Source organism: Nannobrachium achirus (assembly GCF_963921795.1).
Source record: "Nannobrachium achirus genome assembly, chromosome: 8".
Taxonomy (NCBI): domain Eukaryota; kingdom Metazoa; phylum Chordata; class Actinopteri; order Myctophiformes; family Myctophidae; genus Nannobrachium; species Nannobrachium achirus.
The window spans coordinates 40,059,114-40,080,274 of NC_137817.1; the positions used below are offsets into that span (position 1 = coordinate 40,059,114).

General features: G+C 41.2%; 1 protein-coding gene across 2 annotated transcripts in view; it reads right to left on the bottom strand.

Annotated features, from left to right (window-relative positions):
- bcas3 (BCAS3 microtubule associated cell migration factor) overlaps positions 1–20,201 on the bottom strand; it is a 417,558-nt gene extending 397,357 nt beyond the window's left edge. The window contains exons 1-6 of one of the 2 annotated variants that reach the window (XM_080732380.1): positions 20,173–20,201; positions 16,710–16,798; positions 16,051–16,105; positions 15,512–15,587; positions 12,561–12,667; positions 660–741 (exon numbers count right to left, since the gene is read on the bottom strand). In XM_080732380.1, coding sequence (XP_080588506.1) covers positions 660–741; positions 12,561–12,667; positions 15,512–15,587; positions 16,051–16,105; positions 16,710–16,777 — 388 coding nt within the window. In that variant the 5' untranslated portion in view covers positions 16,778–16,798; positions 20,173–20,201. Of the gene's footprint in view, positions 1–659; positions 742–12,560; positions 12,668–15,511; positions 15,588–16,050; positions 16,106–16,709; positions 16,799–16,919; positions 16,949–20,172 lie in introns of those variants that run through there. The other variant, XM_080732379.1, reaches the window with a different exon arrangement.
- Between the last annotated feature and the right edge of the window lie 960 nt (positions 20,202–21,161).

The window sequence follows — 21,161 nt, forward strand, 5'->3', positions numbered from 1 at the left end:
AAAAGACTAACGTCAGATGAAAAGGCTTGAAAGGCAAAAAGTGCTCCAAAGTGCACAAATCCAACTATGCCACATTCATTTCCACCACTTTTGCAGATTCTAGGATGAATATAGCAGTACAACAGCCAAGGGAGCATTGTGTGTGTGTGTGTGTGTGTGTGTGTGTGTGTGTGTGTGTGTGTGTGTGTGTGTGTGTGTGTGTGTGTGTGTGTGTGTGTGTGTGCATGTGTGCGTGTGTGTGTGTGTGTGTGTTGCGCTGACACAAGGTAAAAACAGCTAAGCATTTCTCTACGTTCTGACATGACGGCGTCTTGGGATGGTTGTCTGGCCGTCTTCACACAGAATGTCACACACAATACACATCACAGGGGGGAAAAAACACTCCAATGGGAGCCCGTAACATCTGCAAAAACAAGTAGGCTCCTTAAAAAGCAAATCAGTAACCTGCTCTGTCAAGGGGAGTATGGATAATTATGACGGGTTTCAGTTGCAATGGGTTGTGAATCATCAATCAGATTTGGAAACACTAGATCCTATGTGGCTCAAGTTCAATGTTAACAGATACAGCTGGTGTGTGTGTGTGTGTGTGTGTGTGTGTGTGTGTGTGTGTGTGTGTGTGTGTGTGTGTGTGTGTGTGTGGTAGCTGGTAGGATACTCACTGATATGCGGTGCAGGAAGTATGCGTGCTGCTCTGACTGGTCCGTGGCGCACAGAGAACAACTCCTGGGCCTCTCCAGCAAGCTAGTGGACAGAAGCACAGTTAACACTTATGTTGCAATGATTTTTTCTCTTCAATGTCTCGCGTTGCCATGGTTACCATAGACTTCCATGTAATTGTGCAATTGTGTAAAAAGTGCACGCCCATGCCTAGATGATGCACCACGTGTGTAGATGCTGTTCACAGCTTTCAAACAAAAAAATCCGCTTGGAAATCCGTTCAGGCATTCATGATTTATGGGCCATTATGTTTTCTACAGATGTAAACAAACATGGCTGCCATGTTTGAAAGAATGGGTTGGTATGGGGGTTAAACATGCAATTTCGCAATCACGATCATGCCTAATACATTTCTGGAGGTCCAAAAATTTTTTTTGAAAAAAAAAGTTTTGAAAAAAAAAAAATTTTTTTTTCCAAAAACGGCCCAAACTCGGGAAACTCGGGGTTGGCACAGCGTTGGTATCAATACAAACTCGGGAAACTCGGGGTTGGCACCAGATGTGTTAATGACCATTCATAAACAAATGCACATAAATGATGTCCCCAAGACTCATTAAGGTCCAATTAAACAAACCAGCTCTGGTTAAGGTGTGTAATGTACACATTAGAACTGTGAACGTCTTGGTTCAGTCCATGTGAACTGTGATTTAATGCCATAAATGTTAAAGGACGACTTCACCACTTTTCAACACATCTTCATATAATCCTTACTAATGTTCATGATAAAATAGTAGGAGGGCTGTGGGCAGTTCAGAAACCCGCCTACCAGTGACATCATCGATGGGTGAATCCAAGCTATTAGAAACGGCAGGCTTTCTATTCCTGAAAGGTTACCGTGTTAATGGAAGCCATTGTTCTTGCGATAATAATAATCTAAATATAAAAAAGGAAAATCTTCCTAACGATGATGTCACTGGTAGGCGGGTATCTGAAACAATGAGTGAGGACCAATTATATGAAGATAGGTTGAACAATTGTTAAGTCGTACTTTACCATGTCAGGTGAAAAAGGTGAGTGCAAAAGAATTTGAAAACCCGCCATCAGTTTCCAGTTTAGGAGCAATTGACCATATTCACACGGCGGCCATCTTATTAAGTTAATGAAATGCCACCCCAGTTGCCACCCAGTTTCAATGCAATTTTCATGGCCGCCAGGTGAATATGGTTAATATACTGTAGCTTCCCTGTTAATTATGACTATGATGGGAAACGTGTTGACAAAACAGTCACAATGAGGATGATATGTTCCATATCAAAATGGGAGCACAGCAGGCCATTTGAAGTGAAGCATTTACCCGTAGCTTCTTCACAGTCTATTGGCTAAGATAATAGGCTAGTAAGTGCACAAGCCGGTGCTTTTATTCCCTCAGGGACGTACGTATGTGAGGCAGTGTTCATGTTTTGGGCGAATTGGTCTGCATTCTCATTTGTTCGCCCAAAACATGAATCCTGCCTCACATATTGTTTCCAGTCTTGCCATTAATGATCAATAAAAGGGGGGAAAAGTACCTTGGGCACAAATACTGTAGTGACCTAAACTACAGAATAAATAGAATTGAATAATGTAATTGTATGAATGCAATAATTAATTTTGAAAAGATTCTATTAGAACTATTATTTGGACATAATTTTAGGAAAAAGTGATCAGACTGGTTTGTTGAACACCGGAGCCAGGAAGGCAGCCTCTCGGTGCAGAATCAGATCGCACTAAAGCAATTAACAGCAATTACATGTTCATATTATTTTGGTATTTGACCATTAATTATGCTCCTTATGCTGTTTCTGATGTTATCATCATTATGGGCCAATGTGGACTTGTTTTACAAAATAAACAATGGGGAAAGTAGTTAATTGGTTTCTCTGCTGTACCAAAAATATATCTAACTGTGACCTAAAACCACAATAAGTTCCAAACCGTGAACTTTGTGAGCAACAAAGTGCATAGTATAATTCTCAGTGATAATTAAAATCTAACAGTGTAAACATGATTTACCCAAATGAGTTAAATGACAGTTGGGTTTTGCTGTGCGTAAAACAATGTGTCTCTATTCACATAAAACGACTTGAAAGAAATTTTAATAAATGTTCAAGCAACTTCAACTAGGAGATGCGAGACAACACTCGGATCATGTTTGAAACTAGCAGAGATTCTTTTTTTTAATTGTAATAAAAAAGAAGACTCAGATGACAGTGTGTATGGAAAACAGTGGTGTAAGTGCTTGTCTTCTCTTAAAAATATGCAAGTATTATAGGAAGTGACAAGGGCTGCAATGTGTATTTTGTGTGGGGAAGAGATGTTTTACTTCAGTGAGTATACCGACCGGGAGGCCATTTTAATGCCAAGTTTAAATGTAATCCAGATTAATGATATCTGGACACATGATACAAGATGCACCACTTTGAAACTGCCGTCCGTATTTTGGACTGTAATAATGTCAACAATATAATCATCATCATCATCATCATCTTAAATTAGCAGATCTACAAGCTTACAATGCATCACAATGTAGTGGATCTGCTATTTTGGTTTAATGGTTAATGCCAGGTGTAAACATGGCCAAAAAGACAGTACAGCACAGAGGAGTGACATCTTCTCCCCCTCTATGCAGCAGGGACAGAGATCACACAAACCGATTGTAAACCTCAAGTTCAAACCACCAGACATCATGCAGCTTCCAAGCCACATCAGCTCCACAAACTACAGACAGACAATGCACCCTCAGTCTCAAAACCACATTCATTTGGTCTGACGGCTTGCAAGTAAAGTGTGAAACTGCCATGGATGATATTATCCCAGGGAGGCGTCAGCAGAATGATAAAAGCCTGGACGGAAGATAAAAAAAGAGGTTTTATTGTTTGTGAATGAAATGGAATGTTGTCTGGTAAAGGTGGCGGCATTGTGGGGGTTTCAGACAATACTCTGTGAGCCAATACTTTTGAAAGCAACATAAAAAAAAGCGGGGTTGTCTTGAGGGCAGATTATCTCAGAGAAAGCCAACTGTATGAGGCGTGTGAACAAATCCATAAAATCAAAGACAGGGGTTAAGAAGCAACACTGTGTTTCTGACAATTGAGTTCATGAGCCATTCTGGTGCAGTGTTTGAGATGCAAGAGACTTGTGCAATGTCATATCTACAATATTTGTCCAATAGCCGGTCAGTTTACAATTGAGGATTTATATTATTATTATTTAGAAATCTTTTAGTTTGTATTAATATTTCAGATGGGTCTGAGATAGGTTTTCTTAACACCTTAGATTAAGGTAACTATCAACTACATACAGTATAGTATATGTCCAAAGAATTATATACGTATTAAGGATGGGACGATATGACAATTTCATATCATGATTATTGTGACCATCCATCATCCTGGGGCGGAACATTTGCCAAAAAATAGCCGACCTACAAGCTCACATCGTCGTGAGCTTGTAGATTGGCTATTTTTTAGGCAAAGACATTTGGTAGAGAGTGGAAAAAAGACTATCATGTACATATATTAGAAGTACCTTTTACCAATTATAGAGTGTTTAAATGTTATCGGATATGCAGCTCGGCAAATAAAAGGTGAATTGATCCCAGTGCATGACGGAGGACGATATCACGATAAATTAAATCTCCATGATACGATTATCGTGAATGTTTTTTATCACAATAAACTATAATATCGCTTATCGTCCCATCCCTAATACGTATATTGCCAGAAATCTTCAGCAAAGAATGTCGCTTTCTTGATACCCGAGTGTGATCCATGCCTGCTGGCCACAGCAAACGGCTGTGTCTGTTATGTCTACAACATGGATTAAAGCAAGAAAAATGTTCTGAATGACTGAAAAAGGAAAGGGGTCCTCCTCCCACAGGACATGTTGGGGATTTGAGAGCTCATTTCACTGGTGTGGTCATGCTGCCGTAAGAACGCAAATAAAACCAGCAAAGAGAAATTGTTTGAGAATCATTCTGTTGTAATAATGAATGTAATTATTCAACATACAAAATAACAGCTTAAAGTGGAATACCACACATTTTCAACATTAAACTACGTCATTAATATACCTTAGAGCAGTGTTTCTCAAACTCTTAAATTCCAAGGTCTTCCATTAACTCTGACAGTATACAAATGGAACCAAATGCCATTTGGTTCCATTTGTATTCTGTCAGAGTTACAGACTTGTAAGAGTCAATTTAGACCTTCCTAAAGGAACCCACAGTCATTGGAAACTACTTTGAGAAACAGTGCCTTAGAGTTGTGGAAATAAGAAAAAGGTCCACCATTCTGTGCTGCCTAAAACGGGAGCTTTGATTGTGGGGTCATGTAATCAGTGACATCATGAAAGTGTACTCTTTGGCTTGCATTTCTTTTTTCTTTTGCTATACATCCCCAGATTATGTTATTATATGATAGACCTTGCTGACTGGTAGCTTATTAGTGTTTTCGTGTTTAGAATCATTGTTTTCTTTAAAAAAAATGAAATTGTCTGTTTTTTTCTGTGCGAAAAAGACATGTCTGTGTGGAATGCCCTTAACACTTCCTATACTTATAATGCATTATAATTGGATTACAACCTTGTATAATTATATTTATACAAACTGCTAATTATTCATAATGCTTAAATATCAACACATAAAGCATATAACAATGACTTATTAGGCCAAGTTTTATAATACTTCATAATTACTGTAAGCTTATAGACCGTTTCTGGCAAGGATCACCAACCCCCGTTATTTCAGTGTGTCTATGCATGGTCAAATTTGACCAGTCTGTTTTAATGGCTTTTACAGTATATGAAATAGTGTGTGTGTGTGTGTGTGTGTGTGTGTGTGTGTGTGTGTGTGTGTGTGTGTGTGTGTGTGTGTGTGTGTGTGTGTGTGTGTGTGTGTGTGTGTGTGTGTGTTTTTGTGTGTGTGTGTGTGTGCGCGCGCATGCATGTGTGTGCGTGCGTGCAAGCAAGCGAGTGAGTGAGTGAGAGAGAGAGTTCTATCTACTGGATAGTATACAGTACCTTAAAAAAGATTTAATTTCAAAACAATGCAGAGTCAAACACATTGCTTGTATTACCTTTATAAATGCTTACATTTTTTGGAAACCATGAATATGATAATAAGGGGAAATGTCCAATAAATATGAAAAGCTACTAAGCTCATTTCCTGTGGAAATAAGCTTAGTCTTTTCTAGGATCTCCTTTTAGTAGACCTTGTACCAGTGAACTGTACCGTCATGAAACTGTACCTTTTCCTATGCAAACTTTTAATAAAGTCTTCAATCAATCAATCAATCAATCAATCAATCACCACTGGATAGGCTATCATATTTAACGTACTTGTATTGACCCTAAAAGTAATTTATATTCATTAGGTAGGGTTTTGCCCTACTCAAATGGTAAATGGTGTGTGTGTGTGTGTGTGTGTGTGTGTGTGTGTGTGTGCGTGTGCGTGTGCGTGTGCGTGTGCGTGCGTGTGTGTGTGTGTGTGTGTGTGCGTGCGAGTGTGAGAGAATCGAACAAGAATATTTAACAGATCATTATTCGGATTAGTGGACTCATCTGTGTGAGGGAAAGCATTTAGGAGCTTTCCCGAAAGCTGCCTCTCCAATAGAGTGGTGCAGTTATACGACTACAGATATATTATTTCTGTAGTGGGAAGCAGGAAGCTAGTAGCTTCCTGTTTGTCTCGACAAAAGTGGGATTTTTGCACTGGATTTTCATTATTGACCAAAATAAGCTCTAGGGCAGATACAAGTTTTGATCCGCAAGATAATCTTCCCAAAAGAAGACCCATTTTATGATTTTTAGCTTAAGTGTAATCACCAGAATAAAACACTGGTTATCAGGAGTACCCTGATGTCATCAGTATTTGCCCATATCTATACTATGATTTTGCGAATGTCTGAGTGAGTGAGTGTCTGTCTGTCTGTCTGTCTGTCTGTCTGTCTGTCTCAGCGTTTCTCCTCGGTGGCTGGAGCAATTGATCTGAAATCGCATCACCATCAGCATATGAACACACCTGACATAACTGTGAAGCCCGTTTGTCACTTTCACAAATCGTATGCTGTATAATAGCATTTTTATGGTGTATCTATATCTATTTTGCCTACAGTACCTTTTGTGACCACACATGTTAAGGGAGGGGCGCTGTTGTTCAGGCCATGCACAATCACACACAAACCCACACACACACACACACACACACACACACACACACACACACACACACGGGGGGGGGGGGGGGTATTTCTTACATTGATGCTCCTACATATTAGCATGCAAGCACCAGTTAAAGTTACTTTCCATCCCTCATATACTGTGTGCACAGTGCACATCCCATAATCCACACACTGCACATCATTTCGGAGCTCATATCTTTGAACGGGTAAGGGCTAGTATGGGTATATCGGTCGGATCGGTCAGGCGGTTTTCGAGATATGTGAGGGACAGACAGAGATTGTTGTGCATTTATAGAAAGATATAGGGCTTCCTTGGACAGGCAAGTCGGCCTAGTCAACTTTGAAAAAGGTTACTTTTGCATAACCCCATTTGATATGACCCAACACAAAATATATGTTTACCGAGCAGCAGCTCACTGTAGTCATTGGGGTAACAGACATCATGCTTTGTGGGATAACTGGGTTTTTAGACTGGTCCTATTAGGGTTGCTGGAGTAAACAAAACATCAACATACAGGTACAGTATAATTAATTATGTCAATCATAAAGTACAAATAGCATTATCATAGAGATAAACTTGAGATGGGCTGAAATGCTAGGACTCCGCATGGTCACGTCAGACAATGGGGGGGAGGGCTAGTACAAAGAACGATTTGTTCACACTGTAAGAAAAATAATCTATTCCAACTGCGTGGAATCGGCTTTTGATGGAGACGGCGACAGAGGAAGGGCTACGAGGGAGGGTTGGCGGTTGACGTACCAGCCAAACCGCAAAGTAAAAGCTACCAAGCACAGAATAAAGGTCCCAGTGGCATTGCAATGCAAACGAGCTGCCTACTCTCTCTCTGTGACACAGCCAACAGGGCAGAGGGAGAGCGAGGGGGGGGGGGGGGGTAATGCCAAGCAGGCAGCAGAGCTGTCCGGCCAGGACAGACAAACTGATAATGTCTCCGTCCGACTTGAACAGAAAGAAGCACTGTGAGCAAACGTGAGTGCTGCCAAGAGATATTAAATCACTTAACATCCACATCTTTCCTTGATCAAAACCCGATCAAAAGAACCAAGATTAGACGCTGAATTTATTGTACGAATTTGCTGCAAGCAAACAAACGGGTTTTATTGTTTCCGTGGCTCAAGGACCTGTGCTACTGATATTTCACTGTCGCCCACCGGAAACAAGTTCACACCAGGTCATTTGAACAGGATTTTAAGTAACCTTATGAAGTTGACTCCAATGGAAACAGTTGCTCCATCAGGGAGGAGTTTAAAGGTCTTTACAACAGTAGAAAATATAGCCATAAAGCTGTTTAATGGATGCCTGTGTCTCTCTCCACCCGGCTTTAGGTCTGAGAATCAAGCCAGGATGTTAGGTCAATGGCCTGCGTGATTCTCTGCTATGTGTAATAGTGCATTGTGTTAAGCGCTGAATGCCCCACTTTTGTCATTCTTTCTTGCGTTAAATTACAGTGAAACATGCATTATCACATTACCAGTGCTCTAATCTGCGTGTTTTAAGTCCATAAACCCATCTGACGGGATGATCGCTCTTTTGTGCAATTAGTAGCCTTTTCAAAGTGGCGGATTTGGAGGCATGTTTTTATTAAAAGTGCTCCGGCTCCAGCGGTGGCAGATTAACAAGAGCACTGCACACAGTGACAGGTTAAAGAAACGCCACTACCCCGGAATAAACCGGAGAGTGGGATTCCTATACAGGCAAATGGAGCTGGTGCATGAGAGAATAATGGAATTTAGCAGATTGAAAAAAACAGAGAGGGGGGTGGGGGGGGGGGGGTTGGTGAGGTTAATGCGTCCAGTTATTGTACATTACCCAGTCGCTCAGCCCGCCCTTACAAGGCTCTGTGTGACATCAACAGCCATCAACAACCTTCCCATCATTACATTAGTGTCCTATTGTATGCAATATGCCAAATTGTTTTTTTTTTGCATTACATTTTTTTATTCATTTCAATTTGTGCATCGGATGTTTTTGTGTAATCGCAGTGTCTGCTGTTGTGTTGTAATCTCCCTCTGATGTTAATGCTCCAAGCTGTGAACCAATGATATCTGGGCCACATTCACCACCGAGTACAGACAGTGCACGCACAAACACACACGTGGGACACACACAGCTGGGCATATTGGGGTGGATAGATGGAGAGGGTCAACTACTTAGCCGACAGCAGAAAGTGCTTTTCGGGATCCCAAGATAAACGGGTGCTTACGCAAACGCTGTTGATTTGGGATTCCATTAAAAAAGGCACAGCGGAAAGGATGTGCGTTGGGAGACTATTCTAGGCGCCGGAAAGACAGACAATTATAACTCTGCGCGCTGGAGGCAGACAAAACTCGAGCATGTGTCTGTACATGTGCGTGTTTGTGCATCAGAGAGACCCGACTTGATATATCGTCGCCCCCTTATCTGGGACCGTTCTAGTCGCCACCACCAGGCTCAGCCAGACACCTCGCTTCAAAGCGGGTCGTTTCCTCACAACACCTCTTCAGACAAACAATTAGCCCCTCGCAGTCTGCATCTTATCAGCCTGTGGCGGACGGCACCACTCTGGTCGCAGATTCCTGTCTGAGGGGACAGTAATCTATGGCGGTCACACACAAAGTGGCTAAACACACCACACACACACACACACACACACACACACACACACACACACACACACACACACACACACACACACACACACACACACACACACACACACACACACACACACACACACACACACACACACACACACACACACACACACACACACACACACACACACACACACACCTCAACAGCTCTCTCGCTCAGTTACTTCATCAGAGGAGAGACAGAGTGTGTGCACGCCTGTGTGTGTGTGTGTGTGTGTGTGTGTGTGTGTGTGTGTGTGTGTGTGTGTGTGTGTGTGTGCGCACACACACACACACACACACACACACACTCATTCCTGCTTCTCTGGGCCATTACGGAGGGTGTTGGCTTAGCGTCTGTCACAAACACTTCACAGCCACTCAAGAGCCAGCGACCGAGGCACTTTCAACGCTTACTTAAAGCCCTGTGAAAAAACATGCCCCAGAATCATCCTGTAAACTTCCAAAACTCAAAAGGAAAACAAAGCGAGGGAGGAGAGGCGCGCGATAAGAGGCAGGCCTGATGAGGGGGAACCGACGGTGTCAGGTCCAACTGGAGCTGAAATGGAGTGGAACACCGGAGTCCCACAAGGTGTTCCACCATCAAGTACAACTCCCTGCTTTCCCCTTAATGCTCGCAGTATAAAAACCACAGGCAGGAGAGACTCGATTGTTCACTGCCACATCGCAGCGAGCGGACAGCTTCTGTGTGTTCGATTGTGTGCGTGTGAGCCGTGCACATCAGGGGAAAAGAGTGTGTCGGTTCCCCCGCGGCCGCTGGATGTTATAAAGTCGACTGATTAAGGACGTTGGTGTGTTTAGATCTCACAGGATGTATGTGAAGTTTGCATGTTTTGGTGACAGGGCCTACATGAAAGGCGATACTCTGCCAGTGAGGCCTCCGCAGCGTTGTGGGTTATTCGTTAAGTCACCCAACTGACAAAATCCTCTAATGATTTTCCAGGACCGACTGAAAAAAAAAAAAGGAACGCCAAAATTATATATCTGTCCCGTGCTTCCTGGAAAATGGCTTTGAGGGTGAAAAATTGGCCCGGTCATAAGAACATCTTTCAAGAACATGCGTTTCAGCACAGGAGGTTGCAATAATAAATAGAGCATTGAAGGAAATGGTTATTTTATAAAGTGATTAATTTTTCTTCTTTGAGGGGGGGGGGGGGGGGGGGGGGGAACGATTCGTTTTGTATTTCATTTGTTCCGTCTGTTAAACATATGACCCATGACTGACAGAGGTCACACCAAACTAAACGCTATGCCTCGCGCATTAAGAGGCCTCCATCTTGTGGCCACGTTTGACTGCTCAGTGACAGGGGAAGTACAGCACAGGGACTGCCGCAGTGGCCCGACTGTCGTATGTGTGTGTGTGTGTGTGTGTGTGTGTGTGTGTGTGTGTGTGTGTGTGTGTGTGTGAGAGAGAGAGAGCAGTGATCTTACTAGGTTTTCAATGTAATGGGTCCCGGGACCCACAGGTGGTCATTCAAATGGGTCCCAGAAAAGTTTTATGAGTCCTCAATACAATGTTTTCGAGCACTGTGAGCTTGTAGATCGGCTATTTTCAAAATGTTTGCCTATTTCTTATATTTATTTTACAATTTGGCTAATGTTTGAACTTAGAACTACTAAAACTACTAAAACATGTGCCCCTAATGAATTCGGGCGCGCAAAATGGCGTCGGTGGAATCAAAACATTGACGTTTCTATCGCCTGTTTAAGACTTTCTATGTGGATTTTATTTGTGTTAACGTAGGGTAAAGTAGGATGCTTTCACCCATGAACAATTGTGGTGTCTCATGTCTGTGGAATTTTAAAATGTTTTTCTTTTACCGCGACCTGGTAAATTATTTTAACATGGACTCCAATGGAGGCGCATCCCGGGACCCCAGGACCATGACATGAATGAGTCCCTGGGTGACTTGAATGAGTTTTTGATGCGGGATGCGCACGTAATGACATCACTGGAGAGAGAGAGTGGTATTCATATTGTTAATAATCTCTGTAGGTAATATATTACCAGCTGTACGTCTCAGACTTAATGAAATAAAATATATTTGGAGTAACTAGGCCATACATGGGCAACTGGCGCCCCGGAGGCCACATGAGGCCCCCACCTTCACTTCCCACAGGATAATATCGGAATACATATATTATTGATTTCAGCTGTTACAATTCAAAACATGCAAACCTGCTTTAATTACATCAGTCTATAGTAGTTTAATGACTAAAATGTACATTTTATTGGTATTTTTCTATGCCCAATGTATTTACATTTAAGTTTATAAAGTAAACATAACAATAAACTAAATGCATTTGAAATTAAATAAATGTTTTACTTTTCAGGATTCCAATTAAAAAATAGCAACAGCAGCAGATCTGGCCCTCTCCATCAATGTTTCCCACCCCTGAACTAGGCAGTGGTTACTTTCTGTGAATCATGTGGACAGAAAACAATGCTGTGCTGGCCAACAAATCACAGAATCTTGTGTGTTGTCTTACCGTTTCCTGTTTTGGTTCATAAATACATCTTGTCTTTGTTTGATGTTTAACAGAGGTTGTACTGCAATTCATTTGCACCTCACCAAGGCCTATGAATATGAAAACGTCCAACTTGCCTTGCTGTCTGAACCTACTAATTACCAGCTGAATACTGGACCTACATGCATATATCCTGGTCAACAGTGACACCCAATGGACACTAATATTTACTGTAAGATTAAAAAAAGAGATGATAAGAAGGGATACAAGTTGAGAGGAGGTGAGTATGAACAGGTGAGTTTTCAGAGTGTGGCAGATTATTATTATAATTTATTCATTTTTACGGTTAAAGCTCTTTTATTAAGGTTAAAAGCTGACAACGCATTGCGACGTGTTGTGAACATGTAGATAGGCTATTTTCAGCGACGAGGTTATAGACCCCTTTGGGGCCCTGGTCAACGAACATATAGGATTTAAATGGTTATGGACACATGTCCAGCTATTAGGTGGCATGTGGATCACTCACCACACCAATGTTACCAGCAGGTTTATGTTATCACTCACCGATATGCTCCAGATCTGCATCCCATCGGAGTAGCCAATCAGCAGGCAGAGTGGGGGGTCTGCGGTGCCTCCATGCATCTCCATGAACTCTGGGTTTCGAGCCGTGTCTGCGTTTACAGGGAGCAGGTGTTAAATGAACGACATGAACCCTAGCACAATGTTGTTTTTGACAGCACATTTTGATTTAGTTTTAGTCAGTCTTTTGAATAAAATGTCATTTAATTTTAGTCATAATTTAGTCACCTGAAAAGTTTTAATTTTAGTCTAATTTTAGTCGACTAAATATCATACGTTTTCAGGCGACTACCGGTAAATCTACAGTTGATTTAGTCAACTAAAATGTATTTTGGCGGGCCTTGATGGCATCGTAATGACTGATTTTACACTTGGTTGCGTGCTGAAAATAGCAGATCTACAAGCTCACAGCACGTTGCGCTGCGACGCGTTGTGAGCTTGTAGATCGGCTATATTCAGATCGGCTCTTCTCCACTAGTCCCTCCCTAACGTTTTAGTCTAGTTTTTATTTTGTTGACGAAATTGTCAATATATTTAGTCTTAGTTTTAGTCATCACAGCTTACTTTTTATTTTGTTTTTGTCAAGTGAAAAAAATGCAGTCGACAAACATTTTTCGTTATAGTTTTAGTCGGCGAAATCAACACTGCCCTAGCGTCCCTATTCCGGGCACGTCATAATAGGCCAACAATAGCAGATCTACCAGCATTGTGAGCGTGTAGATCTGCTTTTTCTTCTGTGAAGAGATTCTGTGCAAAAGGGGAAAAAACAAGGGGCCAAGAATAGAACCCTGTGGGACCCCGGACAACAAAGTAAACAGTGGTTTTTGAATAATCCATTTGTCGATCAACATTTTCAATTAAATTGATTGATTAAAATAATTGGTTTAGTAATTATCTTGTCAACATTTAATATGGGCTATTCAAATCAAAATGTGTTCCTTGTTATAAAAGACACATTTTTATTTTGGACTGGGTTAAACAAAACTATTGCAAGTATGTAGATTTCACATTTGAATATGATTGTATGCTTTAATTAATATTAATTAATAACAGATTAATAAAATAAGCCCAAAACTTATCAACATATCAATCTGTGAATATGAAAAGAAGCATGGTTGTGGTAAGGGTGAAGGATTAAATCACTAAGTGGAATTAAGGTCGAAATGGCAACTTGAAAACAGCAACAACAACAACAACAACATAGTAATCATGTGTGATCAATTCATTTCACAAATATATTCAAGAAGAGAGAACATCAGTGGCAGATGTAGCCTGTCTCTGCCTGTTGGGGTTACATGCTGCAAGATGCTTATTCCATTCCTCAACTTTACACATATCACACCATCTATCAGCGCCCCCTGGCTTACAGGAGGAGGAGTGGAGCCTTCAGACAACCACACTGCTCAAAGTATTCTACTTAATTCCGCAGTTCCTTGCCTAACACTATACATTTAACTGTCTGTGCATTAGCTTGTGCATGAGGTGCATGATAGGAGGTAAAGCTTTGAAATGTGAACTGATATGTCGTAATTGTCTGACACACACAAGAACCAGAGACGTAAACAAAGTTCTAGCAGCCTTGTAAAGTCAACAGTTGTCGGGCTGAAGTAGAGATTTGGCATGTGTGCGCAGTCTACGCACACGTAGATGTACTGTACACACACACACTCACACACACCGTATCTGAAATAGGGCGAGACTTTGAGAAATGAACCATCAAATGGCTGACAAACAGCAGCCAAACACCCTTCATGTCACATTTAAAGAGACTGGTTGTGTCATAATACCGTTCCTTTCCAGGGACATCTTGGGGAGATGCCAAATTTTCAACATATGTAATTTCGCTCCAGGAACAAATCAAGTGTATCCAAAGTCAAAGATAGTGTAATGTAATTTCACTTGGCTCAAAAGAATTACGTCGGTTTCCATCCACAGGAATGTTTCCTAAACCAAGCAGAAAACAAGTGAGACTTCACTAATGTCAAATTCACCATCTGTGCTGGAAAGCAGTCAGGATTCGACGTGCCATTTGGTGCTGGTTTCATCATTTTCCTGGGATCTAATTCAAGGCACAGACGTGGTAAAGATTGTGTCTCCTGTCTGAAGTGTGTAACACATTGAGTGTGTGCCAATAGGAGTACAGAGCTCATCTAGCCTTGAGTTTACACAACCTAGAGTTGAACTCTACTTCTAACAACATTCACTTGCTCTCGTCTCTAAGTAGGCACAGGACTCTTCAACAACTGAACCCTAAGTGTGAACCCTTGATTTGTGCAGCCAGAAGGTAAGGTTGGACTACAAATCTACTGCATTTGGCAGCATTTTTGCACAACATTTTACCCTTTTTTGGGCAGGTGGAAAACTGGCACAAATGAGATCAGCGTCAGCACCCATGAATGCCATAACTTGCAAACAAATCTCATGTCCTTCTTCCCTTTTATTTGGAGAACAGACTGGATACACATACAGGCTGAGTCATTTTTCATCAGGCTCAAGTTTTTAGTCTGTTATGCCCGCCAGCTGTACTGCTGCTGTGTGTCTAAGGTGCAATCCTATCAATTATGGTGAATGGTAAATGGTGCATATACTGTAGCGCCTGCATCAAAGGCTCTTTAAAATGATTGTGCATCACATTCACACACATGTATACGCCGACGGAGGGGGAAACCATGCAAGGCACCACCAAGCGTCTCATCTGGAGAAATTAGGGGTTCAGTGTCTTGCTCAAGGACATTTCAACACTAACTTTGGGTATCCCGGGATCAAAATGGGAACCTTCCGTTCCCCAAGCGGCTGCTCTACCCTCCTGAGTCACTGCCGCCCCATTATGCTGCAGATAAACATCAACCACCCGAAAACTATAGAAGTGAACACTGAAGAAATTGCAGTGCACACTTACATGGCCAAACTTCAACATTTTCCACTTGTTGACTTACCGTTAAGGTCAGCTTTCTCAAATCGAACCCAAATGATTTTCTCTTTTTCGTCAGTCGTAGGTGCCCCAGTGTATGCCTGAGATGAGAACCACAGTAGGACATAAGAGTAGGTGAAAACAATTGTGCACCATTCTAGCAGTCTGACATCATCAGGTAAGAGGCCAATATTAAATAAACAATTACTCTAATCTAAAAGCTTGTGAGGGGATGCATTGTGAGCCCATTCCTATGCCTTGGACAAAACAGTTCTCTTTCACTCATCCACAACAACAATGCTGGAGCCTATGAGTGACCCAAAATAGGTTTAAAGTTGTTAAAATAATATCTCTTAGCCATAATCATATAATTTGACTCTGTACGTATTAGTGATTGCACAAAAGGTAACAATAATAGTAAACTGAAAAAAATATTCATAACTTTTCGCATAGTTTTGTACACCTGGACTTGCCTCATGGCACAACATTTGGGAACCACTGCCCTAGCCTTGTCACAATACAAATTGTCTTACTGTCTATAAAAGAGATTGACGAATAATTTACCTGGGGGACAACATCTTGCAAGAAGGTCACCACGCTTTCCATGTAAGTCTGTTCCCTGAAATAGCAACAACAAAAAGATGACTTGCCATAGCGGAACACCGGGTAAGTGCATTCATCATAATATAGTTCAGCTAGCACCCAAAGAAGAATAGTCCATTGTTCTAATTAATTCATTAATTAACAACAGATGAGCCATGACTCACACACTGATTTAGTGTTGCAACGGGAGACATGTGAGCGGAATAAATCAATGACATCTGTGAGCTAATGTGACAAATCCTCGATACCTCATGGAGCGTCGGAAAACCCCTCCGCCACCACATCATTAGGTCTGTCAGACCAACATCATCACCGGTGTAATTTACACTGTTGTTCTTAGTTTCAACTCTCATGAGTTGATGAGTCACTGAATGATCAGTGATTCATTAGCCAATAACAGATCACTCACGCAAGGCATTGACATGTGAATTTACATCGTTTTCACAGTGCCATGCAACTTGTATAATATTTTTTAGGGCTTATACACAGAAATACTGAGACTGAGGCTTAAATTAGTTTCATGTACTACTCCCTAACATCCTCCATTCCCATCTATTTATTATTTGGTACAGATTTCTTTTCAGTATTTTGTGGTTTGCATGTTGTGAGAGTGTCCTTACGTGGCAGCTTGTGCCCGCACCACAACCCCTCCAGCACAGCGGCTCGGCCTGCGCGGAGAGTCAGACATTTTGTCCTCCTGATTTTTAACCTGCATGGGTAGAAAGAGACAAGAAGACATGGGTGAAAACAGTTAATCGAACTAATCAATAAAATTATTATCAATTTGAATAAAATAATACATTTTCAAAAATAAAGATGTACAAGCTCACATGTGTCATGTTGTAAGATTCTGTGTGAGCCCAAGCTGGTTAAATGAGAACAATCAATTTAGTCGATGATAAAAAAAATAAGATTACATTTTTCTTTTTTCATCACTTTGTTGAAAGACTGCTTTCATTATCCGATTAATTGAAAAAGTAATCAGAATAATCATTAAGAAGATATTTCATAGTTTAAAGGAGTAGTTCACCCCCAAAATGACTTTTTCTATTGATTACTCATGCCATGGAGACTTGAGTTCAATAATATTTGTTTGTATTTCCTTTGACAAAATATGAATTATAGTAAATTTACCCCCATTGATTCCGGATGGGGACCCAAATGCATTCGGGTCCCCATCCGGAATCAATGGGGGTACATTTATTGTATTCAAATTATTGTCTTAGGAATGCTAGTTGGTACCCTGGGTTTTAAATAAATGTTCTGTCATTGCTGGATGATTATATCAAACCAGCTCATATTCCTCAAGCCTAGCATAGACTTTGTGACAGGTAACATGTCAGACGGTGGGACTCATTCATACGGTATCAGCCCTGTCACATTGTTTATTTTGAAGCTTTCCCACAGGCCACAGTTATCAGTTGTCAGCTGACAGCACAACAACCAAGCTCCTACATGTAACCTGTCAGATATATATATGTTGTTAAATTGTAATGTATCTGCAAGTGTTTGCATTTATCTGCAAAGGGTACTATTAATTTAATCCTGGAGCTATTACACCCTTAGTTTGGTAAATTTTCGTTCAGTCGGACCAAAGATACACATCCTGATCTACCTGTATGAGGTGGTATGAGAGCAGTTCAAACAATGAAGACTGTCTGAGAGTAGTTAATTTCTAGTGTGAATAGAACATCATTCACACTAACGACTGGAAAGATATCAATGACAATGCTTTTTTATTGGATGAGGACTGAGGAGGACAAGATCTTCACTGCCGTGATACGCTATAGTTGCAGAAAGAGCGAATACACTTCCCGGCACCGGCGCCTGCTGCGGAATTGCCACGACAGGCACAGAACAGGAGCGGCAGTTCGACCGCACGCACCGGCAGGTAGGACCGGCAGCCGCCGCACGGACCGGCAGGTAGGACCGGCGGCCGCCGCACAGACCGGCAGGTAGGACCGGCGGCCGCCGCACAGACCGGCAGGTAGGACCGGTAAATAGGTAAAGTTTTACTGAGGTTAATGTTAGGGTTAGGGTTAGGTAACGGTCCGGCACCTGCCGCGGCAGTGTCGCGGCACCCGCCGGTGCCAGGAATTGTATTCGCTGTCCCTCTATAGTTGTATCAATTTCAAAGCGTAAAAAATATGGAGCTTTGGGTTTTTGTGACAAGGATTATGATGAAAAGAAGAGGCAAGCCGCTATTTCCTAGTTAGTGTATAAGTGAGTGCAGAACAATGAAAGTACAGTGTAGTATTTGAAATAGCCTTAGACCAGGGTTGTCCAAACCTTTTTCAAAGGGGGCCACATTAGAAAATATGAAAAGACACAAGGGACAATTATTATCTCCTGACAAAATGTACTTTCGGTCGGACCATATCAAAGTCACATAATGCGTCATAATTAAAATGTTCTACCATTATCAATATTTAATATTAATGGTCTTTTGTCAGGTGTGTAGTCTGAACAAAACACAAATAACTTACATTACCAAATATGTTACCAGACATTCAAGGTAAAATAAATACAGTAAAATAGCCTTTCTTTGACCATTTCAGAACAGGGAACAAGGAATCCTGACAAATTATACTATAAAATATTCTTGTTTGACGGTGCTGGAGGGCCATTTTATAATACAATTTGTGAATGAAGCCGCGGGCCGTATAAAATTTGTCCCCATGCATGCTGCAATTTCCCCCAAGGCAGCACTTTGGACACTGCTGCCTTAGACCTTAACCAAAGAAGTGGCAGTGAAGCAAATCCGTCTTCTCCATCGCCACTTTTCTTTCCCCCAGCAGATGCTCAAAAGTACACGAATAGTCTATTCTAGTGTATGTGGTCTGTGGTGTAGACAAACATGTAAACACATAAATCCCAAGCTTCTTAATATCTCAATAAATGCTCAGAATTATGATGTAGCAGGTAAGTACACCGGTAGAAAATGCCCTGTGAGTCGTCTGTAATCTTCAGTTGACTGTACAGACGTGCAGTTTTCAGCGAATCTGACAACGAAGTCCACAAAATATACAAATTATAATAATTCCAAATGTTCTCACCAGATACCATGAGCCACACAACCAACATACTTTAACAAGACATGATTGTATGTGGCTTATGTTTACAAATTCTGGGCCAGTAGTGGCCTGTAGTGAAGAAACAATGTATATCTATCAACTATCAAAAAAGTATTCTGGTCCGAACGAAAGAAGCATGTGAAAGTGATGGTAGATGCATTTAAACAGACAGGACCTGTGGTGGACTGCTGTCAACTGTCACTACAGGCCATCATCTTCAACCAAGTTGACCAACATATTGATTTACATACAATACAGACTGTCACAACTACACAAGTGACAAGCAAGAGCCAGCTGTTCATGACAAAAGCTTTTGCAGCTAAAAATATCTTCACTTTTTGAAGTGTGGTACATCTATAATAATGATATTAATGTTATTATTATTATAATAATAATATTACGTTCACAATAGATTAACAGCAGATATGTTTACATGTCGTAGAGACAGAGGGTTAAACACTAAGATAATAACAATTATGTGTCTGTTTTAATGTAGGTCTTACTGTGACTGTGTACCAGAATGGACAATTGGCACAAATAAATATCTCAAAGCCATTGTCTTTAGCATTCTATGTCTGCTATGAAAACATGTCTCTACTAAACATTAGAAATACTGTCAGACCAGAAGTTCCAATTCATTTCTTGTGGACAAGCTTGGACTGTTAGCTCTGTGCTTTCTTAGTAAACCATGATAATAACCAAAAAAAGAAGAGAAACAAATCTATTGTATAAACACACTGAACAATGGCAGCGTGTGCAACCCCTATCCTTCCACATTCAGACATATTTGTGAAGAGAGCCAAACGTCAGCCAAAACAACACACAGCTAACACTGGGCTAGGTGGCTAAAGTTACATTGATATTACATTAGCGCACAAGCTAGCCACTGCTGCTAGCTGACCAAAACAACGTCGTTTTTGCTTGAACGGTGAATAAAAGCACAGTGTTTAAGAGGGTGGACACAAAGCCAAGATATTGCCGTTGTGTGTAAAGACATTGTCATTCTTACTGTTGTGTCCAGTTGATCGATATGGAGCTCTGTCCAGAAACACCGTCAAAACAAACTGAAGCAAAGGAGTTTACGGAAGTGTGCGGCCAGACAGCCCAGCCAATCAGGAGCCGTCGGGAGTTTTCACCGACCAATGGGCGTTCGGGGGAGGCGGGTTATGTAAAGAGCTGACCTCGTTCGGCACAACGAGACTACAGCTCCTTGTCACAAATAACCCCGTGGCATGGCGGTATTAATGTCAGGGCGTCTCGGTGATGTTAACGCTGTCTTTTTTTGCAGCGGGAGGGACGGCTGTCCTCGCCCGGGGCGAACGCTACATTTAGAAAACACCTGTTTGTTTACATCTGGGCCTCGCGAGATCGAGCTACACATGTGTGTTTGTCCGTCGTACATGGAGGGTGAACTGCAGCAGCTTTTGATTTGATGTCTCCACCTAGCGGAGGTAAATCGTTATTGCGGTTTATGCTGTTATTTTTAAACGGGATTCAATATCAATTTGCCAAATGAATGCAGTCCAGACTCCAGAGGTGGAAAAGGTGCTCATATTTTAAAGTAAAAAGTATCAATACTGCACTGTAGATGTACTCCGTTACAAGTAAATGTCATAAATGTCCAGAATTCAAAATGTACTTGAGTAAAAGTATGAAAGTATTTGCATCAAAATGTACTTAAAGTACTAAGAGTAAAAGTACTAAATGTTTGAAAATAGCAGATCTCCAAGCTCACAACACGTCGCTATGCGTTGCGTTGAGAGCTTGTAGATCGGCTATTTTCAAATGGCCAAGGTATAGAATAGGGCTACATTTATTAATGTTTGTTTTATAATATTATAATTTATATCTGCAAAGTAACTAGTTAAAGTTTTCAAATAAATGTAGTGGAGTAAAAGTACAATATTTGGATTCGAGATGTAGTGGAGTAGAAGTAAAAGTATTGGAAATACTCAAGTAAAGTACAAATACCTCAAAACTGTACTCAAGTACAGTACT